This window comes from Zonotrichia leucophrys, chromosome 6, assembly GCF_028769735.1.
Source record: "Zonotrichia leucophrys gambelii isolate GWCS_2022_RI chromosome 6, RI_Zleu_2.0, whole genome shotgun sequence".
Taxonomy (NCBI): domain Eukaryota; kingdom Metazoa; phylum Chordata; class Aves; order Passeriformes; family Passerellidae; genus Zonotrichia; species Zonotrichia leucophrys.
The window spans coordinates 33,942,310-33,967,747 of NC_088176.1; the positions used below are offsets into that span (position 1 = coordinate 33,942,310).

The following is a 25,438-nucleotide window of genomic DNA, read 5'->3' on the forward strand; positions in this document are numbered from 1 at the left end:
TGATTGTTTGCATATGATGTGGCAAAGTAAGAAATGGTTAACAACAGAAGCCAGTTAGGCTGGAGTGCTGCATTGACTTTCCATCGTATCTCTGTGTCTGTGCCTTCCTTGTAGCACAGGAGAAAAGAGGGCAGGCTGCTCTCTTGGAATAATTGCAGGAAAGATAGATTCACTAATTAGAACCAGAGTCAGTGCTTAAATAACATTTCTTTTCTGAGCAAGTCCAGCACACTGGACAAATTGCAGCTGCTTTACTGAGGTTGGAGATGCAGGAGCATTTGGATTTGAACACACTGGGCAATGAAATCTCTCTTGCACAGTGGTGAATCATTTATATATTTGCGTATTAAAAATTTAAAAATACATGATGTGTTAATACACTAAAGAAAACACAGTTTTCTGATTCAGATGATCAGTTGGTTAAACTGTTGTCTGCTCCTGCTTAAGACTACATCTCTTTCATTTTGTTTGCTTTTGGTTTTTTTTTGTTACTTACATCCCCGAGATTTCTAAGTTAGCCTGAGGAAGTGAGATGCAATCCTATGTCCTATGCATATCTTGGACTAAATGAGATTTTAAACATACAGGACTGGTTCATTTAATATCAAATGCTCTACAGCCATAAACTTAAAAACTTCATGCAGTGAGAAGTGGGTACTGTGATGCTTTTGTAAATAATGCATATAGAGCCTGATGCAATGCAAAGGAAAATAATTAGACTTCAGATTGCCTGTGGGCAGGCTGTGAGAAGTTTTGTATGCATTTACTTGTTCATTCTTCATTGTGCCTCTTCTCATCATTTGAATCTGGTGCCACAGGCTCAGATGGGCTATTTTCCCTTTTTTATTTTTCCCCTGAATTTAGCTGTCTCCTTCACCCAAGCCATGTTAGTATTCTCTTCAAGGGGACATGATGCAGAGGAAGCAGGGGAAAATGTCTGCAGTGAAACAGGATGAGACAGGAGGCTCCGTACGGCCCGATGTTGACTCTGTGGTTGTTCCAAAGTCTGTAACTTTCAGCTGTCCAGATAACAGTGCCCATGATTGATTCCTGGAGCCAGTTCAGTGGGACTGGGTGCTCTGTGTCCCTTGTTTCTCTTGGTGGGAGGCTGTAGGGTTTCAAGGAGCGCTGGTGGAGAAGGGAGGAACAAGGTGGGTGTGGGAAGATCCCTGAGTGCTTTGGCAGCAGGGTCAGAGGGGAGGCAGAGCCCTGAGGCGCCTCAAGGTGGCTTCTCTCAAGCAGGTTTTTCATTTCCACACCTTCCACGCTTCCCCTTTCTCGGGAGTGCAGGATTGGTATCTGTGACCTGCCTGCTGTTCTGCAGCGTGCTCAGGACAGAGGCTGCTGGGGCAGGGAAGCAAACACGGGGAGTTTGTTCAGATGCAGCAATTACAGAATGCCTTGTCTGTGTGCACCTCTGTCCTTCTCCACTGCCACCGAGGAAAGACATGGCTAGGAGGAAAGACAGCTCATTTCCAGGGCAGTTTGCTCACAGGAAAACTGCTACAAAACAAGCAAATCACAGTTCGTGGTGCTGGATGTAAGACACACTAAAAATGGTGGTTGTTTTATGTGGAGAGCCTGGTTTAAGCATGGCTTAAAGAAAGAGGCCATGAAGGTATTCAGCTGAGGGAAATATAGAAGCCTGCTGTAAAGCAGCCTTTCCCAGGCTTGATCCTGTAAATAATTAGGTTCTCAGCCACCTTTTATATAAACAACAAGATTCTCAGACCGTTCTGTCCTTGGCTGCTACTGGGAACAGACGGCCAGTCTGGGAATAGATATGAAGGTTTTGAGAACCTTTCATATCATGGTGAGAACACTGATCTTGGTTTCAGTAAACTAACTTCAGGTATTGTAAACAAAAGGAGGAGCTGAAGTTTTCTCTACAGCCTATCAGGAGCTCAGATTTTGCAATATGCATGAAGTGAATTAACACTGTTATAAAAAGTGCCTGATTGATGAATAAAGGGGAGTCGATGCTGATCAACAAGGATAGGTCTTCTCCCTCCATCTTCAATAGTTTTACACATACTTTGTTCATTTCTCATGAGGTAATGATGATTCAGTTGTAACTATCGGTACAGTCTGTTTTCACAAACTTTGATGAATTTAACTTGATGTTTCCTTAAGCAGGGCAGAGATAGAAATGAAAAAATGTTTACGTGTGTCAGTTTTGGAGTGCTTTTGGAAATAAACAGCGTGTTCTTTTGCTGGCAGGATTTGAAATCTAGCAATCAGCGAGATGAAATTGCTGCAGCACGTGTATCCCTGAAGGAAAATTCTGCATTCCTACATTCAATATGTTCAGCTTGTTTGGAACATTCAGATGTTGCATCCCTTACAGCCAGCAAGGATTCAATTTGCAATGAAATACAGAATGCTCTCAATGTAATTTCTAATGCTTCCCAAGGAGTTGGAAATAAAGTGGAGCAACCTGCACCTCGCACAGCTACTCTGGGAAGTGCACTTGATGAGCTTGAGGTATGTAAATATGTGAGATTACAGTATTTTTGGAAAACAGTTTTTTAATTTTTTAACAACTATTGGTACCATAAATGATGAGCCTAAAGGCATTAAAGGTTGTTGCTCTGCTTAGTCCTAGTCTAAGTAGTATCACTTGATATGATTTCATTGAGATGGTTCACTGAAATGATTTCATTTTCTTCAGAGGAGTTTGGAGTTAAGGTTCATGTGTGATCAGTGTTTGGCTCCCTTCGAACAGAGGGCAGAGTCAGCTGCAGTTGTGTCCCTGCTGCTGGGACAGACAGACAGACAGACAGACAGACAGACACATCCTGCAGGAGGTGGGCAGAACCCCGAGTTCAGTGTGCCCACTGCTGCCCTGGCTGCATTTGAGCTGCTGCCATGCAAGCCGAGGCCTTGTCTCCAGAATGTGTCAGTGGGATCATTCTGTAATTTCTATAATGGAGCAATTCAGAAACCTCGTTATATTTGCTGCTTATCATTAAATAAAGTGACACAGCTAATATGCTTTCACCACCTCTGCATTTCTGCTTCCATTACTGAAGCAAATACCTGGGGGGAGGCAGCACTTTCTCTATTCCTGACCTCATCTGAAGTTTTTCTATGGAGTTTTTCCTTTTTCTCATGGCTGCTCTGGCTCTCACCAGTGTGATTTTCCATTGTCCTGCCAGAAATGGTGAAAGATCTCCTGTAGGTGAGGCTACAGACCATGATCTTCATGGGGTGTAACTGATGTAGGCCCAGATCAACACAAGGAATGTATATTTCTAAACACATTTGTTATATGGATGGTTTTGATTGTGGATTCTTGGATTTAGCAGATCTCAGCATCCCAGTGCTAAGACTGTGATACATTTTCAGGATAACTGATGTTAGGACTGATGGTAGTAGATTTTTATCTGAAATTTTCAAAGGAAGATTAAAGAAATACATAGAAATATGACACAGATTTTGTAGTGGCAGTTGCTTGATCAAAAAAGGCCTCTCTGGCATGCTCAAAGTCAAAGCAGACAGGTTGTTCCCCACAGAGGAGCAGGCTACAATTGCACATTACAGGTTTTGAAATTACAGTTCCTAATCTATCTTCCTAATAAATGGAAGTAAAAAGAAACATGTAAGTGTAATACATAACATGTTACAGTGTAGCTGTGAATGACAAATGAGATTCCTTATATGAGAACCTGCATTTACCTGGATTGCTTTAAAAAAAAAAAAAAAGAGAAATGTCAAAAGGAGTGCATTTTATTACTGCAGATGAATTAATCTTGGCTCTGTGTAAGCAGTACTATTTAAAAATGCAGTAACATTTATTTTTTTTCTAAAATTTGAAATTTTTGATGTACACAAAATGGGGAAAAAAGCATTTTGAATTGAATTTGGTTTTACTTGGAAATGTAAGAACATAGAAGTCTGATGGTTGTAAAAAGCATTTGTTTATCAAGTTGTAAATATATTTTTACCTGGGTAGCACAAATGGGAATTGAAGCTGTGTGAGTTAGATAAAGCACATTTTATAGAGCATTTAACTTCAGAAATGATTTTATGAGTGAGATGGTTACACTTTTCTCGCTTTACAGAAAGTTCTATTGGCTAAGGACCTGAAATAACCTTTGCTCTATCTTCTTGTTGCAAATACAGTGCCATGAAATAGATTGATGCAGTAAATAGTCTGGTGGGAACAAATCTCATTAAATGTTTATAGTGTGGAAATGTATCTCGGAGCTTACCCAACAATCTAGTATCTAGATGTTTTGCAATATCATTCTTCCTTTGCCAGTGCTGGCACTGTGAAAGTTATTAGAGATTTATAGGTCAGGAAACCACCAGTAAAATTAGAGCAGCTAACTCTTAAATCAGTAGATTCCCAACAATTTCTCTTAAAGGTTCCCTATAACTACTGTGTCATTTATAAATAAACACAAAATTGTAACTTTAAAATTTAATTGCATATTAAGATCTGTGGAAAGAGCATATTGGGTGCAGGTTATCTAATGCCTTTCCCTGGTCTTTCACCTTGTTAGTGCAAAGAGATTTCTCACAAAGTGATGCAGGTGCTGCATGCCTGAGTCTCTGTGGCCCTTGGGTGACCATGGCCATCCAGCTGAGCAGTGAGATGCCAAAAGTCTGTAAGTCACTGCAGAACTTCACCAAGCACAACCAAGTTTCTGCATTCCCATGGGCCCTCTTTTTTTCCTGGATCACACCAGTGAGGGAGAAAACAGGGATCTAATCACTCCTCTTAAATGCTCCCTTATGCTTGAGCTGCTTCAGAGTAGCTGACCAGTGTTCAGCCTGTTAAATCAAACCCACCAGAGACTGCTTCCCATGTGCCTGGTGTCTTCTCATTGTGTCTTCTCTTTCCTGTGTAGATGTACTGATTATGAATAAGTAATGAAATTATTTGAAGAGTTTTATCTGTAGGGCAGAGTCTGAAATCATGTTTTCCTGGCTGTTACTGCCTAGATTATTTTTTATTCAGAGATGAACCATAGTAGCTTTTTGGCCAGTGCTATTTGTCCATGTTGGTGTAAACTTTCTCCTAATTGTCTCCCAAAGGAGGACATTTCTGTTTTGGGTCAGCTGAGATCTGAAGGCAGTAATTTTTCCAGCTGATTGTATAACTGGCTGTGGCCACCACATGTGTCTGAGTTTTCCCCAGACAATGAAGCTGTTTTTTCTGCAGCAGCACTTCAGTGTTGTACCTGCCAGGTGTGTTTTGCATTGTGATGGACACTGCATTGAGGCATTGAGGGGCTGCTGGAGATGCAGGAGCTTGCAGGGAAGCTGCTGCTGCAGGGAAGGGTGGCTGTGGCACAGCTTGAGATGTGAGGGACCCCAGAGCACCTGGGTGTTAAAGGCTCTGACAGGAATGAGGGAGGCAGAGTTTCAAATCTCTCACACAAGCTTGTGACTCAAGTCTCCTTGCCTCACTGTTTAAGCTTTTATCTTATGGTGATCTAATATAACACTTTCATTTCTAGCTTAAGCTAGGTAGTCCCTGAAATCGTCTTGTTAAATCTAAACTGGAAAAAAAAATTCAAATCCTCCAGTTTGCAATTAGTCTGGCACTTAGTGGATAAGCACAGATAAGTTCTGATTTACCTAAATTCCCTATCATGGTATCTGGCATAGTTTTCTTCTTTAATATTACTTCTGAAAGCTTGACACCACCTATGGATGTGATGTAAGAGGTGAACAGGTGTATGTGGAATACAGGTTTGGAGATTGGGACCATAATGACACAGGTTCAGATGTTCAGTTATATTAACAATTACTGGTGTAAATTTCTTCAAATGCTGAAGCTCAAATAGACTTACTTTGCTGTTTTATGAAAATCTCATAGTCTCCTTTTCTCTCTCTTTAGAATATTTGCTTGCCACACAAATGTAATTAATTTTATCAAGCCAAAAGAATTGTCTGCTTTTGTTTACCCTACCTACTGAAAAGCAAAAGGACACTTATATCTGTGTCCTTCAGAAAAATAATTGTTAAACAAAAGCTGCGGTTTTTATCTCTGCCCATATTAAGCCTGTTAAGTGTCAGCAGTGACTTTCTGCCACAGTGTGGGATTGCTTAGACTAAAAGTCAGCAGAACCAGACTCATCATGTAATCTGACTCAGCTTTCTCAGCTGTGAGCTAGCACTGCTGGCTCTGAGTTCAATCCAGAGGTTCTCTAAAAGACTAAAGTTTATAGGCATTGAACCCCTCTTTGAAACAGAGCTTAAGCTCTGGCCTGAGACTCTGAATGGCAGAGAGAGCCTGGGTTTGTCTGCAAATGACCTCTGTGTTTAGCCCCACTAGGGAAAAGCGAATCTGCCATGGTCAGAAGGGTTTTGGATGCTTCCAGTGGAAAGGGCCAGCAGCACATCTGGGAAGCATAATGTCACTGCAGTTCCTGCAAGTACAAAATAAAGCAGCGGCTTCATTGAACTGACTTTCCTTACCTGTGCTCCTCTTTTTTTCCAGAATTTAATAGTGCTGGATCCGCTGGCGGTGAGCGAGGAGAAGGTGAGGCCGTCCCTGGAGCAGCGGCTGGAGGCGATCATCAGCGGGGCGGCGCTGCTGGCCGACTCCTCGTGCACGCGGGACTCGCACCGCGAGCGCATCATCGCCGAGTGCAGCGCCATCCGCCAGGCCCTGCAGGAGCTGCTGGCCGAGTACCTGCGCTCCGTGAGTGACCGGCGCGGGGAATGGAGTAGTGAACGCGGGGATATGGAGTAATGAACGCGGGGGAGCTGAGTAATGAACATGGGAATGGAGTAATGAATGCGGTGGAACGGAGCAATGAACGCAGGGGAATGGAGTAGTGAATGCAGGGGAATGGAGTGATGAATGTGGGGGCACTGAGTAACCAACATGGGGGAATGGAGTAACAAACACGGGGGAATGGACTAATGAACGTGGGGGAATGGAGTAATGAATGTGGGGGAATGGAGTGATGAATGTGGGGGAATGGAGTAATGAACGGGGGGGACATGGAGTAATGAATGCGCGGGAAAGGAGTAATGAACGCGGGGGAACGGAGTATGAATGTGGGGAATGAGTAACAAATGGGGGAATGGAGTGATGACTGCGGGGAACTGAGTAATGAACGCTGGGGAATGGAGTAATGAATGCGGGAATGGAGTAATGAATGCGGGGGAATGGAGTAATGAATGCGGGGAACTGAGTAATGAATGCGGGGGAATGGAGTAATGAATGTGGGAGAATGGAGTAGTGAATGCAGGGGCACTGAGTAATGAACACGGGAATGGAGTAGTGAATGGGGGAATGAGTAATGAACGCGGGGCGAAGTGGAGTAATGAACTGGGGGAACGGAATAACGAATGCGGGGGAATGGAGTGACTGAATCGGGGGAATGGAGTGACGAACGTGGGGGAATGGAGTAACAAACGCAGGCAAGTGGAGTAATGAACACGGGGCAATGGAGTAATGAACATAGGGGAGCTGAGTAATGAACGCAGGGGAATGGAGTAATGAATGTGGAAGAATGGAGTAATGAACGCCAGGGCACTGAGTAATGAATGCCGGGGCACTGAGTAATGAACGCGGGGGATGGAGTAATGAACGTGGGGAATGGAGTAACGAATGCGGGGGAATGGAGTAACAAACACGGGGGAATGGAGTAACGAACGTGGGGAGCTGAGTAATGAATGTGGGGGAATGGAGTAACAAACACAGGGGAATGGAGTAACGAACGTGGGGGAGTGGAGTAATGAACACGGGCAATGGAGTAATGAACATGGGGAGCTGAGTAGCAAACGTGGGGAACTGAGTAACGAACATGGGGAACTGAGTAATGAACGCGGGAGAGCTGAGTACTGGACATAGGGAACTGAGTAATAGATGGAGGGAACTGAGTAACGAACATGGGGCACTGAGTAACAGACATGGGGGAGCTGAGTAATGAATGGGGGGAGCTGAGTAACACACGCGGGGGAACTGAGTAACACACGGGGGAACTGAGTAACGAACACGGGGAACTGAGTAACAAACATGGGGGAGCTGAGTAGCGAATGTGGGGGAACTGAGTAATGAACATTGGGAACTGAGTGGCACACAAGGGGGAACTAACACACACAGGGCGCTGAGTAATGAACGTGGGGGAACTGAGTAACACACACAGGGCACTGAGTAATGAACTGGGGCACTGAGTAGGGAATGCAGGGTAGGTGAGTGACATTAAACACAGGGGATTGAGTAACAGGGGGCAACTGAGTAACAGATACAGGGCCACTGCATAATGCAGGGCAACTGATTAACAAACATGGGGCAACTGAGTAACAAACACAATGCAACTGAGTAACAAACACGGGGCAAGTGAGTAACAAACATGGGGCAACTGATTAACAAACACAAGGCGACTGAGTAACAAACACGGGGCAAGTGAGTAACAAACACAAGGCGACTGAGTAATGCGTGGCCACTGAGTAACACAGGGCCCAGCTCGGGCCTGCCTCAGCACCTCCTGCTCTGGGAGCTTAGCATGTAACGACACGTTAAAGTGCAGTTCAACCTGCATTTCACAAAATTATCTTTAAAAGGTTGAAAGGGACGTTTTCCTCCAGAAATCTAAGTGAAAACTAAATGCACACCCCCAGCATGAGTGTAAATTGTATTAATTGTGTTGTGTATATAAAGTCTGTGCAAAATGCCGTACCACAAATAAAATGTAGATTGAGGTTATTTTATGCTTGTTATGAACTGTCACTGATTCAGAACAGACAATCTTTCATATGCTAAAACCAAGAATTTTTGATAATACCACTTCCTAGACCAGAGTTTGGAAATGTAATCTCTGCTCCTGTAGAATGCAACAATTTAAATAAGAATTTCTTAAAAGGTAAGCAATCTGTTAGTGTTGTTTTTGAGCAGGGTGTTGTCACCAGAAGAGGAGAAGAGCACCGATTTACAAGTGTTAGAATGACTAAATTGCTATATTGGGAAGACAGGAGTGTTGGGTAAATCCAGAAATCTGATTGTCTGACATGCTTGTAGCTGTGAATTAGAAAAGGAACGTAGTTTGCGTTTTAGAATTGATTTTTCTTTTAGATTTGAAGAATGGGTTTGACACTTGTTACATCTGGCAGGTAAATGTTGAAACAGTGGAGACTCAATACTGATAATATGGGTACACAATGTTAATCTCATGCTTTTCATCTGTAAACATTATCTGTAGGCATAATGTTCTTTTCTAAAGATACCTCAGGATGATTCACTGAGCATATTGAGGGAACAATTGTGTGATACAGATATTTGTTCCCTTTTTGGAAGGCTGAAATTCCCTTTTGTTCTGTAAGTCATAGCATTAACACAATTGAAAGCTGTTCTAATGAGACTGTTTACTTTGTCTTATTTTATTGTCCTTAGGATAACGTAGTGTAGAGACTAAAATAATTATGCATGTCAGATTTTTTTTTCATCTGACAGATATTGTGCTTTTTGATATTTCTGATTGTTTATTAGACGTTTACAGATGCTTTATTAAAGTCAAATTGTGTTTCAGGCCTTACACCAGAGAAAGGTGCTGTGAAAGTTTTAATCAAAATGCCGTTGAATGCAGCCTTAATCCTTGAAGCTCTCTGCAAGTGCTTTACACATGGGTTAGATAGTGAGATTTCTTCAGCTCTGGTTAGCTTGGAATGTAAATCTTCAGTACATTCTTGTAGCAGATTTCTCTTGCAATGTCTGTTCTAGGGTGGGTCAGGGTTTGCTGTTAAGTGGCTGAAAGTATTGTACAGGAAAGCATTCACCTTTAATGGTTGGACTCAATGATCTTGAAGGGCTTTTCCAACATAAATGACTTTCTGATGCTGTCCAGAGCACGTGGCAGGATGCAGATGTGGTGAACAGCATCCCATATTAGTCCAAAAGATTTCCGTGGGTTTGTCCCAAGAACACTTTCCCATGAATCTCTGGTGTGAAACTACAAGATTTTAACTCAAATGGTCTTACATTTTTAGACTCTTGAAACAAAATTGTGATGATCTTTTCTACTTCAGACATAATCATGGTTTTAGGGGTGTATAATGTACAATGGGTGGAAAAGAATAATACATAACCCACCCCACTGACTTGAGAAAGTCAGAAAGCAGCTATTGAAATATGACAGTAAGGGAAAGTGCCATATAATTTGCTGCAGAACACAGTGAATGCACAAGGTGGCAAAGACAAGGAAGCAGAAAAGAGAAAATACAAAAGATTTAAAGGCATGTGGTTACATAACAGGAGGGAATGACAAGGTTTTAGTTTCTTTTAGAGCTCTTCTTATATGAATGGAAACACTCTCACTGAGAACAGTTTATGGCTATTACTGAGACTGTGTTAAATAAGTTTTTCAATGAGAGGATTACCAGATGTCAGTTACTTTATTTCACAGCTCTAACTCGCTGAAGAAAAGATGATAGATCCAGGAAACAGTGCTGATTTATCGGTGTCTTTTTGGCTCTTCTATTAGTAGTTTCAACAAGCCAGGCCTGGGAATTGAGTGAGCTGTAAAGATGATGACAGCCATTTGTTATCATAGCACAATTTAAGCACAATTCACTTTTCCTTTCCTTGGGATCACTGTTGTGCTCTACAGGCAAGTGCATTCTCTGTTCTTTTGAAGCTGGGCCTCGGTGCTTGAACTCGAATGAGGGACTTGCCTTTACAAACTGTGGGTCTGCTGGTAGGTAAAACTAGCAGTGAGAGAGAAAAGAAACAATGGGAAGGATTCCACTGATTGATGAATGGAATGGGAGAGACTTGTCCTTACAAACTGTAGGTCTGCTGATAAATAAAACTGGGTACTGAGAGATGAAAGAAACAATGGGAAGAACCATAAATTCCATAGGAATTCCACGGATTGACACAAAGAAAACAAAAGGGGGAGGGTTATATATCAGATGGGGGTCTCAGGTATGAGACATTTCAGGAGGTCTGTACCTCTGAAGTACCTCAGGCAATGGGGAAGAGAGATGGACATGGGGCCAGGAAATGAGGATAAAAAGGAGGCTGCGTCCTCCAAAATTTTGAGAGACACCAGGGAAAATGCCCCATGGCCTCTCCCTGTATTTAAATAAAGTTAAAGGACTCCTCTGTCTCTTTTTTGGACATAAACCTCTGCTGTTTGTGGATTAATTTTCCTAACAAACTGTACAGGAACTTAGGATTTATTAGCACTAACATTTGAAAGAGTATAAAGAGTATTGCTTTTGTGGTTCCTAAATTTGTTTCTTTTATTTTCCTCAATTATATGAAGTGTCTAATAAGCCTCAAAGGCATCAAAGATTAAGAGCTTCTTGGTGTCAGTGAGATAAATTTTTAATTTTTTTTTAAGAGTTTTTAATGACAACTTGGAGAAACATCTTTTCGGAAGATACTTGCCTTAACATGAGTGTTTTTCACAGAGGTTTTATCACAGTGAATAGTACAATGCAAAGTGAAGCAAAATGCTCTCCACAAGAACCTAAACGTTTTTCTGTTCACAGAGTAATTCAGACACACAGGAAATTGCAAACACATTTATAATTCTTCTGAAAGGCAGCAGGTTTTTTTCTGAATTGTTCCAAAAATTCTTCAAAATTACTTGTGTACTGTTGTTAACCTTTCTGAATTTATACTCATAGACACAGGTTGTCAGGAGATACATTTGTGTTTTAGGACATCCAGCAACAGGAATTGCTACTGTGGGTTTGGATACCTTATAAGTGACAGAATCATACTGTCCTGTGGACAATAATGGAATAATGTATCCACTGGAGCAATCATTGTTCTGCTAATAAGCACTTGCTCTTTCCTAGTGACAAGCTGTTGTCTCTTCATCCTTTGCAATGAAGAGCTGCTGAGCTCAGTGGAGTGCAGCAATGCGAGCCCCACGTTCTGTGAGTTGTGCTTTTACTCAGTCTGAGTAAGGACATCCCTTCCCTGGGGGCACAGGGATGGTGGAGCTGTGCTGAGCCTGGGTGGAAGGGGCTGTTGGAGCAGCACTGAGGGCCTGCAGGGGCTGCTGTCTGCCATCATTGATGAGGGAGGTGTGCCCGAACAATTACCTGCATCCTCCTCTGGCTTTCAGTAAAGATCACTCCTGCATTGCTAGGGCAGCTCAGACACACTGCTGTGAGAGCTGCTTTCTGGAACTCAAAATCCCCTTGCTGTTTGAATGTTCCATCCTATTTGAGCTTCATTAATTTTAGTGGATGGTCTCTCACCTTATTATGGTTATAGGTTGGAGATACATATGTGTGTATATATGTGGGTCAGTGTATTTTTCTGATTTTTCAGTTCTGATTTCACTTCCTTATTGTGTTTTTTAAAATCGTTCGTTTCTTAACTGGGTTTTTATGTCATGATTACTGAGATGTTTGGGTCAGACACGGTTAATTTAGTCTGGATTGTGCCACAGGTGGTGGCAGCTGCTGTGTCCTGCTGTCCCACAGCTGTGCTGTGTGTGTGGCAGGGAGCAGAGCCAAGCCAGCCCTGCTTCTCCAGCCGTGCTTCCATTAAAAAAATGTGAGGAGAGCAGTGATACATCTTACCTTGAGGCAGACCAGCAAGTGAACTGAAGTTGCCCCCCTAGTACACATTTATATTAGTGCTGATCAAGCCCTGGGCATCCATGCAGCCTGAGCAGGAGTGTTGTGTGCTCTGTGGCAGAGCTCAGGAATGGTCAGCTGTGCCCTGGGCTGCATGTAGGGCACACCTGAACCTTGCTGGGAATGCAGCTCCTGGAGCTTTATGGAACTGGCTTCCCTCAAGGCTCCCAAGCCTTGTCCTGCACCACCAGATTGTGCCCACAGCTGCTGGGAATGAGAGAATGAGACCTGTGTGGCTGTCACCTGAGGGCAGTGGGGGTGAGATGAGGAGCCAGCACCCTGAAGCAGAGGGGCAGCTGGGCTGGGTGAGCCCTTGGGCAAAGGTGGGCAGTGCAGAGCCTGGATAGCCATGGGGAGGGTCCATTGGGGCAGAGGGGACACAGTGGGCAGCTGGCACTTGGGCTGCTCTGTCTCTCTGGGTTCCAGACTCTGATCACTTACTGGAACGTGAGCATTGCAAATTCAAACCAGAAAATAGGTGGGAAACCAGGAGGTTTTTTTATTGGTGGTGTGGTTCTGGGCCTTGCTTTTGGTGTCAGCTCTTAAATTTCGGTGCTGTGGAGCACTCGTGCCTTGCTCTACCTCTGTATTGAGGAGTCTTCAACAACAGCTTAAGGTCTGACCCACTGTCTGTATTGGAATATGAATCCCAATATTACCAGTTAGATTGTGCCTGGGCCAGTCTGACCCTCGCTGCTGGGCCAAAGGCGGCAGCTGTGGTGTATCACCCCAGAGACACCTTTAGCTTGCTGGTGGTTTCAGCTGGGCACTAAACAAGTCCAGGCTTGTTAGGAACTCCGTTTACCTCAGGAAGAAGGCTTCAAGCGATGGTGAAGAGAAAAAGGAGAGGATTCTGCTGGAGGGTTATATCCAGTGGTTTATTCCATGGTTAGAGATGTCTGAATCTTAGGAAGAGCTCCAACAGAATGCCTGACCGTATGGCCGGACTCACCTTTTAAGCTCAGGGGAAGGGGAGGGGACAGGTGAGCCACCAACCACGTGGGGGGGCGGGGTCTCAAGGGACGAGGGACACCCAAACAGGCCAATGACCCCCAGGCCTGAGGGGCATCCTTTGAACTTGCCCAACCGCACGACGCCTTGCTGGAATGTTAAGCCTGATTGACAGGACTCACTCAGCAAGGGGGCGAGGGGGAAGGGGAAGAGAGGTATAGGCACACCTGGGTAAGGGACCCGGAAGTTTAAAACACACTGCAACAGTCTAGATGTGGAGACTGGGATTGATAATGGTTTTTTGTGCTATTTTATTGCCATTCTTGCTCTTGGAGAGTGGAGGGATGTAGAGATGCCTCAAGCATGCTGATATCTCAGCTTGGCCTTACTTGTGCTTCATGGTTTCCCCAGGAAGAATTGTAACACTTTCCTGGTTGCCAGTGACACCTGAGGAGGTAAAATAGGGGATGTTTGACTTGTGCTTTATGGTCACTTCCACTTTATTTCACCAGTGTGCAACTTGCAAAGCTCTGTGTAGCTGCTCTCTGGAGAACTGACCCAGCCTTGGTAACAAGGAGTTTGAGGAAATTCCATGTTAAAGTCTTCAGGAGCAGAATGGCTTCTGGTTATTCGTGGAAGGGGTTGAAGTAACTGACTTCTGGAAATCCTTGGTTTTAAATCTGTTTTTTATTTCTGAGCACATGAAACCCACTTTTATTTGTGCCTTTTTACAAAAAGAGTGGATTGGAATGTGCTTACTTTACTGTCCTCTTCATACTTAAACATCTTAAGAAAACTGGTGTTCCAGAGAAGTTTGAAATTGAGGTATGTCAAAATGTAAACTAGAAGAATTTCCATGTGTGGGTGGGAAGTGTCACTCAGTTCTTTTCTTATTCATGGCTGGAGTTTTTTATGACTTTATTGAGTGTTATGTTTTTCAAAAAAGGATGTATTGCAGTAAAATTGGTATGCCTATATGGTATATTATGCTGGCATTTATGCAAGAAAATATGTAGTTTTCATTATTTTGTTGTTCACATTGTCTGAGTAGTTGATTGAGTTGACTTTGAACACTCCTACAGAGGATTTTCTTCTGTTTTGTATGCAGTATGTGTAATTGAAAATCATTTTTAAATGTTAACTTTCAGTGAACATTTTGTTTTATGGGGAAATTAGATATGAATTGTTAAGGAGGAGGATCTTAAGTGTACTTAAAAGACAGAAGTAGTCTAGTGAATTCCCCAAATAGATTTACAGCTGAAAAATAAGCTGCAGTTACATGTACCTGATTATAGATGCTCCTCCAGACCCTGCAGTAATCTGGGATCTGTGCACGTGAGCTGGAGAAGGATAATGGGAGCTTTTCTGTCCTTCAGCCCTGCTTTTCCTGGGCTGCTTCTGAGCTGAGCTGTGTCAGGATTGATCAGCTCTGCACTGGGGTACCACAGTGTGAGGAGCAGCTCGTGGCTCCCTGCAGGAGCCAGGAGTTTGTATTCAGCATACCTGGCAGCACCATACCAATATATGGAAATATGTTGGGCTCAAGACTAAATTTTTTTCAAGAAACCTTCAATACAGCAGCATTTGCTCTCCCCAAGATGAAATAAATCCTTGATTATGGTAATAAACAAGCATTAAAAATAATCAAGCATTTGTTAACTCAGCTGTTTAGTTTACGAGAATTTTCCTATTTTTAGAGTTTGTTGGAAATGGTTGTTACTACATAAGATTTTTCTCAACCAGTTTCCTGTTTTTTACAGGATGTTAGACTGCTCATTTTCTGAAATGTCAGGGTGCCATTTCTAGGGATGCTACTGAAGTCTGCTGTTTCAGGTGCATTTGTCATGGTTTTTATCCTCTGGTATAGCGCAGCTGATTTTTGTCGTCCAAATATATTTCTAAATTTCATTCTGTTGCAGGTTGAAAATTACTTTTTTGTTTATGTATCAGTTCTAATTAAAAAGATCAATCACAACTGGATACTTCAGGGGACTCTTCATGGAATGTTGGTGTTGTGGGCCCATGGAAAACCCAGACCAGCCTGGCTGGAGTTGACTCTGCTTTAAGCAGTAGGTTGGACTGGATAATGGCCAGACATTGCTGCTGTTTTCAGTCTGTGGAGTCTGATGCCAAACATTTGAATAAATTCCAGTGTTTGTGCAATGCCCTGGATGACCCAGCCAGCTCCTTTTAATATACAGTAAATCCCATTATTTACTAATGGAAGATTGAAAGATATTCAATGAAGGTAATGAAGCCAGGACAAGAAATTACATAAAGTAGTAAAAGGAAAGTTTCTTTCATTTCAGTAATCTCTGGTAATTTTGAGATGACGAAAGAAGAGAGTTACTGTGTTAAATTCTGTTGTAATGAACCCTCTCTATAAAACAATACCTTGTAGAAGGCATTTGGGAAGTGGTTGATTAAAAGCCCTCCCACAGAGTTTCATCACAGAGATGAAATTCTGAGACTGCAGAGATCTATTGCATGGCTGAAGGGAAATGCTTTCCCTGCTTTCCTTGGATCCAGGATATTGTGTGCCAGCAGCCTATGAGAGGCTGCACTCCTTCATTTATAGTACCAGCAGTGACTTCTCTTTGATAAAGTGGAGACACCTGCAGAGTTGTCTGCTGACTTCTGGGCTTCATTTCTTGCCTGGCTTCTCTTGATATTTGTTATGAAGAATGAACAATGGAGCTTTAAGTGAAATAGCTTATGGACACTTCTCATGAAATCAGAAATCATATTGCAGGAAAATTGTAGTTGTTGGTCTCAGTTGTTCAGCCAGATCTTAAAACAGTGAGTTAAAGCAGATCAGGAACTTGAAGATCTAAATCCCAATTCCACGTTACCATCTTCTTTCCGAAAAGAAAACCAAAACAAGACTTCAAAAACAAAACCACATCTTTGCCTTGGTCACAAACAGCATTTATTGGCACTCCCTCCTATTTTAACTTTCCTTTTAGTGAATTCTTTTCCAGTTGTTGTTTGTTGTTCCTGCCTGACATGCTACTCTTCTTCCTTAATTAAGTAAAATAAAAAGGAAGATTATCATTTTGTATAATTGCATTTGTGACCATTGTGTATGATCAGAAGGCTGGCTAAGTAAACAATGGAACCATCCTCCCTTCACATTAATAAAAAAGATGTGCTTTATTCCTTTCAAGATCAGCTCTTCTCAAGAACTGCTTTTCATGGTTGTTTTCTAAGCCAGTGGAGCCAATTGGCACATTTTCTTTCTCTTTGAATATGCAAAGAAAATAAATGTCTGAAGTCAGAGAGCTGCAGTGCTTAGTAGAACACATTAAATAAATGATTCTAATTGCTGTATTTACTGGAAAATCCTTACTACCGTAGGTTATTCTAATTGTTCTTACCCATTGTTTTATTATCAGGAGAAAAAAACAAAGGAAATTTATACAAAGATGGAAAGAAATGATAAGTCAGCTACTTGACTAGGAGCTGTATTCAGGAATAATCTAAGATTATCTTTTCTATCAAGGAGCGATGATTCTAATTTTTTCTAAACCCTGATATTGTAGGGGAGGAATTATCAGGCTGTAAAAGAGGATAATCGGTAAAGGAATCCCTCCCTTCATTTTCTTGAATATATTTAGCTCTTTGCAGGAGAAATGAAGAATAATGATCATTTTTTATTCCATGTAAATAAGAGAAAATAAGAAATATAAGGTAAATCTCTTCTCTGGGAGCTTGGTTAGTGCTTGTTTTGTGCTTAATTCAGCGAAAGATCACTGTGCTGTTAATGTGCCCTCACTGCTGTGCTCCTGACACAGGGACAGTGCACACAGCACAGAGCAGATGCACATGAGCCAGAACCCTTTGGTTTTACAGTGCTGTTCCCATTGCTTGCAGCAATGAGGAGGTGAAATTGGGGAAAACTGCAAGATTCCTGTAGAAGGTGTGCACTGAAGGAGTCCAAACAGTGAGTAGGTAAAGGAAAGGGGGAATGCTCTGTGACTGCTTGTAGCTGCTAAGGAGGTAAAGTCAGAGTGGCATTTGGGATGTGTCCCACAGCTGGCAAGGAAATGGAGCTTTTATTGCTTAGCTTTCAAGTGATCAGAAAACTTGTTTCTCATTTGAAAAACAAGAGGCCTGATAATCTTTTGGATTCTGTCAGCCACCTCCTGTGTGACATGAAAGCAGGACTGAAATGCAGTGCCCTGGGATGCTGAGGTGGTGCTGGCAGACCCTGCCAGGGCTGGCAGCAGTCTCTGCCTGTCCTGTGCTGAGCAGATTGTTGGGATGAAGAATTCTCCTGGATCCCAGGGCAGAGCAGAGTGCTGCTGCATGTGAGTGAGCTTGCAACATCTGAGCAAGGCCTGGCTGAGGCTGCCAGCTCCTCAGGCTGTTTGGCTCCTGCTTGGCTGATCCTTGGAACACCTGCCTCTCTCAGCTCCAAGAATGGAGTTTTTGTAGAGCAGGACTGCTCAGCCGCTGGCACCTCCACGTTCTTCCCAGAAGGACTGGGAACAGCAGATCTGAAACTTTCAGAGTTTGGTCCCAAGGCTGCCTTACAGCGCTGGCAGGGCATATCTGTGTTGTGTCAGATCTGTTGTGCTTTCTCTGTTTCCATGGAAGATTCTGCTTTTGATAAATTGGTAAAATTTAATAGAAGAAATATTCCTCTGGAGAATCTCCAGCTGTATTCCTGATTTCTGATGTTGTGCTTCAGTTCTTGCTCTGTTTTTCAGTTTATCTGTAGCACTGTCAATGCCATTTTAAATGTCTGATAGAATTACAAGCCAATAGAAAGCTTTTTGTTTCTCATTCCATGTCTGGATGCAATGTGATTGGCAAAATTCAGATATTAAAATTAGTTGTTTGGCATTTATTCAGATGCAGATCTGGTAAAGTACTATTGCAGAGCTATTACAACAATAGCTATGATAACTCAAGTAAAATAGGGAGGCTGAAAAAATGATCAGGAGGAATGGCTTTAGATTATTGTTTAGACCACTAATTAAGGAAGGAAAGAAGTTTGGCTCTTTTTTTTTTGTCCTCTAGCTTATCCTTGTAGTGAAGAGTCTGTGGGCCAGTCTGTAAATCTGGAACCATCCATTGCTGGCAAACAGCTGGAATATGACACTGCCCTCATATTCCCTGTGGGTGAGGAGGTGAATGAGGTGGAGTAAAGGATGAGCAGTGTCCTGGGATTGCTCTGTGCCACAGAGCTGCTGTGGGGCTGCTGGGAATGCCCCTGGCTGCTGCAGACACACATTGCTTTAGGTGGCTCTTGGCTCCTCTGCCCAAATAACCCATTCTGAGCAATGCAGCAAGGCATGGTCTGATCAGCCTGATCAGCACCAAAGGCTTCTTTGCTCAGTTAATAGAAGGAAGTAACCTGCAAATTTAATAATGAAGAAAAGGGTGGAAATCTGGGCACTGGAAGGAATTTAGAAGGAAATAATAGGAGGGAAAGTAAAGACCTTTCTAAATGGGGGAGAGGAAGTCAAAAATACTCTTTCCTGCCTGCCTCAGGCTTCCTGTAAATAGCTAGCTGGAAAAATGAATGCAGTCAATAAGACAAAGTGAATATATGACAGGAAGAGTCCAGGAATATTTAAGAAAGGAGCTTGTGAACCATTTGCCTTGATTGTAAAAATCTGTGAGATGAGTATTTCCAGGTAACCAAAAAGCCAAATTTATCTTAACAGATAAATTCCTCTGCCTAGAGAATTAATAGGTCAGTCCCTCTAGCTTGGATAACCATGAAGAAGCTGCAGGAAATCCTTATATATTCATTCCCTGAAACTGCTCAGGATATGAAAGTGGTGCTGAACCACAAGCATCTATTTTGAAAGTATGTTTTGTCAAATACATGTAGTTCTGTGACAGAATAGCTGGCTGGGGATTAAAAGGGAAGTTGGAAAAGCTGTAATGTTACACACAGCAGTGCACATGAGAGGATGTTTTCATAGGCAAACTTGAGAAGCACAGTTGTTGTATAATGAGTGGAAATACAGGTCACTGAAAAACTGTTCCTGGTGAATTGCTATTTTATCCATTGCAGGTCAGTTTGGGATGGCTTAATGAAGTTAAGGACTTAAGATTCTGCAAGGACTGGCCTGGGACCCATGTGTATGGTGTGCTTCCATTAGTAATGAATGAAACCTCAAAGGATTTCATAGCTCAATAAAAACATTGCCCCTCTTTTCTTCTTTTTATTTTTGTTTGCTGAAATGGTCTGAAATCTGCAGATTGAAATGATAAGTGCAAAAAATTCCTCTTGGGAAGGAGTTCAGTGTATAGGTAAAAATGCAGGATTTGTGGCTTAACAGTGGTACTGCTCTGCAGCTCCCAGTGCCATGTGGAAATCAGAAATGAAATGAACTGGCAGTAGGGCTCAGCTCAGTAGGGAATTTTAGGCATCACAGCTTAAGAATAACAAGGACTGGTAAAAGGAACAAAATGGAGCAAGCATTTTAGAACTTACAGAAAGTAGGAAGCAGCTGACTTAACTGAGTCTGTGTAGCTTAGGAAGAGGTGGAGGAGAAGAGGAGCATGCTGATATTTTCAGATATGGAAGAGGTTTTTATAAGGTTTGTGCTGTTGAGTTATTCTCTGTATCCATTCAGAGGAAGACAAATGTCAGTGGCAAAATGCAGAGTTCCAGGGTGCAAAGTGACCCTGAGCACACCTTAGCCCCACTGATCATGGGTTTACAGTTTTATAAAAGCAACATTCACACTGTGTTTTCTTACCACAGATTGCTTTTTTCCACAGGTTAGTGTAGGGTTTGTAACAGTGAATGGTTTCTCTGTGCAGTGATCAAAGCTAGAGTGGAATTTGGTGGGGTTTTTAGATTTCCAGGCCATATACAGATAATAATCTGTCCTTTCTACAATTTTGTGTTCAAGCATCTGGGGAAGGCTGGTTAATAAAAGAAGCTATTAATAGTTGTAGGCATACTAGGAGTTTATTTTCTTATGAGCTATTTGCATGAAAACAGTACATTTAACAATGATTCAGCTTATCATATCAGCAGGAGCTTTTGTATCCTGACAAATTTATAAGTATATTGGAAAGATTTATCTAAATTTAATATTTCAGGATCTGCCTAACCATTTTACATCCTATAATCTGTTCATAAACTGGAACTTAAGTACAAGAAATAGAAAATAGGAATTTTGCTCTACAAGATTAAAACTTTAGCAACCAAATTGCATTTGTGTAATGTAATATGTGAGCTGTTCTCTCATACTAGCATGTTTTTCTGAGGAGAATGGATATGAACTATAAAACAAGTCCTTTGGTAGTCAGGGGCTGGTTTCACCAACTGGAATTCAAGAACAACCTAGAATGTGTCTGTGTAAATAGAAGACACAAGACAGCTTTGCAGTTCTTCCAGAATTTTTACTGGTGCTTTAGGTACAAAATAATGGATTTATTCTGGAATAGATGGTAGTTTGTTTGCCTGATCTAGATGAAGCAGGTTTATTTTCCTCCCTACAATTGGGTTTGGTGGTTATAAAGGAGGAATGACTTCATTATGTGTTGAGCTGACTTTTTTGCAATAAACTTGAGAATCTAAAAGCATACTGTCAAATGTCACTGTTTTATGAGATGTATTTCACAGTTTAAAACACAGGTTTTTTTTCCAAAGTTGAAATTAGAATTGTTGACATTAAGGAAATGAAAATGATTGATGGAGTGGTTTTACTTGACCAGCTGCTAATGATTTCTCACTCAATATCTCGTTAGCTTGTGCTGAAGTCATACATATGGCAACCTAGAAAATAGCCTGAAGTTCCTGAAACTACAAAGAAGAAAAATATAAGTTATTGTGGTGCTTCTGATCTATGAACTGTGATATAAAATGTGACTTTCGATGTTCTGGGACGGTGTGATCGATAGCATAATTTCGTTATTAAATTGTTTACTCTTTACTGAATGTTACAGTGCATTATATTTTGGCTCGGAGGCAGGGAGAAAGGTCACTTAATTTCCTTGTTGGGCTGCAGCCCTTGCTCAGGTGGAGCTACGTGGGAGGAAGGGAGAAGGCATTTTCCTAGGGAACAGCTGAAAATGCTCATCTGAGAGAAAGAAACCTCTGGAACTTGCTAGGCTGGGGGCTGGTTTCACTTGCAGGAGACTCTTTATGCTGTGCTGCACAAAGCTCTCATTCTTATCTCCAGTGCTGACTCCTGATTATCTCCTGTACAAATGCAAAAACCCAATGCTTGAAAGCATCAAAGCCTCTAAAGCCAGTGGTGGAGCTGCAGCTGGCTTTGATGGAGCCAGAGCATCACCTAGTTTGAAGGAATTAAGCTCAGCTCTTGGGGCTGTTACTACTTTTTAAAAACAATCTGGTCTGTATTAAATATTTAATGCTGTTCTTCTTTGCTTTTGCCTATGTTGCCTGCCACTCTGGTTTATTGTAGTGTCTTTCAAACTTCATTAGAAAAATATGCTTGGTATTTTTGTTGAAATACAGTCCTGGTTATATCTCCCCTGTTTTTCTTTCTTTGAGTGGTGCTGTGGTTTTGATGTTTCTGCTGACATTTATGATGCAAAAGGGAAGAATTTCTGCAAAGCAGAAAGGTGAAATTATGGTTTGACCTAGTGTTGAAGCTGAGCAAATTAGCAAAAGAAAAACTGTTGATAACCATTGAGAATTCATCATATTTTCCTCACACATTTTTCACAAGTATTTTGTGGCAGCTGAAATTTCTGACCAGGACTAGACTCTGTCTCTTTTGGCCTCAGACTGCATGTAATTATTCAGAGTATGCCATTTCTTCGTATAGGAAGCCTTATTACCCAGAGGCAGATGTGATCTATCATCTTTTCCTTCAACAGTTCCCCTTTTCCCTCTACCCTGAAATAAATCAGAAAAGATTTATAATATTCTGCAGCCCATAAAACCTGCTTCATTATCTTTAAATCATATATATCTGATTGCAAAGCTCTTATTTTTATAAAAATTTTGGGAGCAGAATATTTTATGGAGTTTGGTGTGCTTTTACTGGAGGCAAAAAATCAATTTTTTAAACCTAATTTTTTTGCAAGTTTTTGCTGCAAATTAAAAGCTCTTTTAGACAGAAGGAAAAGAATGGATCCACCTTGAGATGTCCAGACAAAAGGAAGTATTCAGGCTGAAGGGACAACATCAATTGTTTGTCTTTACATCTAATTGAATTAATATTCATGTGGGCAGTACTTTGGTGTCTTTACATATATTGTTATTTATTAATAGTTCTGCCTTTGATTTGCTTTTTCCCTTCCCTTGGTTTCTCTGAAGTCCTCCTAGGTGAGAGGCCAGTAGCAATGTTATTTTTGACATAAAAGCACTTGATTGGGGGTCTAGTATAGGTCTGTTAGAACCTCACTGTATTCATATGCCTCCCTGAGGAGTTTTGCAGATCTGGGTCTATCTTCTTTTTTTTTCTGGGGTCATTTACTTTTAGTTCATGTTTGTAAGGCCAACTGTTTAATCCCTGTTACTGATTTGCATTCAGATACTGTGCTGCTGATTACTGCCATGTACAGGAGATGCTTGGAACTAAAGAAAATGGAAATGGTTTTCACATTCAGAAAGGCAGATCCCATTCTCTGATGGTTTGCCTGTGTATATCCAGTCCAGACTTAAATTTAATTCTTCTCATCTTCTGTTTTATGTTGTGCCTTATTAGCCTGTACCTCCTTTTAAAAACCCACCTGAAATATCTTCTCAAGGTCCCTATACATTTTGAAAATACATTTTTTTTTCATTTCTGAAGCATAACTTAGTTGCATTTATAGCTCCTTTCTTTACATCCTCTCTCTGGAGTAATGCTGAATTATTTTGCATTTAAATCTTCAAATTTTAGGTAGCAGTGTGAGTCTTTTTTTTTTTGGTAACTGTTGTATTTCTGTGGCATTAACAATGCCCCTGCATAAATTCCCCTCCCTCTGTATTTTGTCAAAGAAAAACTTACACACAAACTCTCAAAACAGGTCATTAGTGCTTATTTCTGGGAAGCAAAAAGAAAACCAAACACCAAACAACACTTACATCTTATGGTAAGATGCTTGCATATTACAGGAAGGAATCTTAGAATGTAATCTAGCAGTATAAATTATATGAATTAATGTCTTTATTTTGGTGGGTATTTTAATTTCTTTGCTAAAGCAAAGGCAGGGCCTCGAGATGCAGGTAGGGAAGGAAGGAGTGGATGAGTGCAGGGTGTGTGAGGGTGGCAGGGGCAGCTCCTCACCCCCGAGCCACCAGATGGGCTCTGCTCTTCTGCCCTTTGGGATCCAGGGGTCTCCAGTGACACTGTTCATGGATTCAAGGAGTCATTCAGGGAAATAAAGCAATAGAAGAAAGTAGCATTGAAGCAGCTATTTAAGCCAGGCAGGAGACAGGATTCCAAAGCAAATTTTATCCAAAATGGTTATTCTCACTCATGTTGCTGTGTTCCCCAGAGACTGCAGGGCTTTTAAGAAGTTAGAGAAGCACCTTGAGAGAGACCATCTAGTTTTTATTTATGCCTCAATGTATGTTACACGTGTGGTGGAAGGTTCTGTGCAGAACCTGTACAGACTGTGCTGGCATCTGTGTCCCGGGAGAGGCTTCACAGGGCACGGCAGGGCAGAGAGAGCTCCAGGGTCGGGCTGTGAGTGCCCCCACACACACAGACCTACACAACCACCCACACCCACACATACACACCCACACAGGCTGTTGGGTGTGTGTCCGGGAGCTGCCCCTGCAGAGGAGCCTCAGCGCATGGAGCCGGCGATCCGCGGCACTGCGGATCCTGAGGGGAGCGGGGGCTCTCCTGCGGGCTCCGCTCGCCTTCCTGCAGTGCTCCTGCTCCCTGCCCTGCTCCCGCTCCCTGCCCGCTCCCGCTCCCTGCCCTGCTCCCGCTCCCTGCCCGCTCCGTGCCCCGCTCCCGCTCCCTGCCCGCTCCCGCTCCGTGCCCTGCTCCCGCTCCCTGCCCGCTCCTGCTCCCGCTCCCGCTCCGTGCCCGCTCCCGCTCCCTGCCCCGCTCCCGCTCCGTGCCCGCTCCGTGCCCGCTCCCGCTCCGTGCTCCTGCTCCCGCTCCGTGCCCCTGCCCGCTCCGTGCCCGCTCCCGCTCCGTGCCCGCTCCCGCTCCCTGCCCCGCTCCTGCTCCTGCTCCCTGCCCTGCTCCTGCTGCTCCCTGCCCGCTCCCGCTGCCTGCCCCGCTCCTGCTCCTGCTCCTTGCCCGGCTCCCACTCCCGCTCCCTGCCCGCTCCTGCGGGAAGGCTCCTGACCGCCACGGCTCGCGCTCCGCCGTGTGTCCCGGGCCCGGCCGCCTGTCCCCGCCTGTCCCCGCCTGTCCCTGCCTGTCCCTCTGTGCCTCCCGGGCACTGTCCCCGCTCCGCCTGCTAGATGATGCTGACAGGGAGCCGGGTTCTTGTGATAACGCTGTCCCTGTCTTCTGTTTCTTTCCCCCTCTCTCTGTGCCTTGTCCTTTCCCCCTTCAGTAGGAACACTCACCTTTTTCCCATCAAGAAACGCTTCTCAGATGTAATATTGCCACATTTGTACTTTATTTATGTCCGATAAATCTATCAAAAGAATCCTCCCCAACTCTGGCTCGGTGGAACAGGACACACCTGTACACTTTTTGCTTTGAGATGGGCAGGGCAACGTGTTCATTCTTTGCAGAAATTTGGAATGTTTCTATTATGATCACTTGATGAAGGTGGGGTTAGTGCAGTTCATACTGGCAGTCGTTAACCATATCTCTTCACAGCTTTGGCGTGCAAAGAGGTTATAAAACCCCAAACCTTTACATCACCTTGTGTAGTGGGAGAATGAAAAAAAAAAGGGTTGATTTTTATTAGCATATTCTAGCATTATTATATCTATGAATCTATATTTGCAAGAGGTAGTGATGAGGAAAAGCAGTGAGAGAAGCTTCAGCATGTGCTTGGTTGGCAGCAAAGCTGC

General features: G+C 42.7%; 1 protein-coding gene across 2 annotated transcripts in view; it reads left to right on the forward strand.

Annotated features, from left to right (window-relative positions):
- CTNNA3 (catenin alpha 3) overlaps positions 1-25,438 on the forward strand; it is a 421,206-nt gene that overhangs the window by 85,641 nt on the left and 310,127 nt on the right. For both annotated transcript variants that reach the window (XM_064716469.1, XM_064716470.1), the window contains exons 6-7: positions 2,221-2,484; positions 6,455-6,658. In XM_064716469.1, the coding sequence (XP_064572539.1) occupies positions 2,221-2,484; positions 6,455-6,658 (468 nt within the window). The remainder of the gene's footprint in view (positions 1-2,220; positions 2,485-6,454; positions 6,659-25,438) is intronic.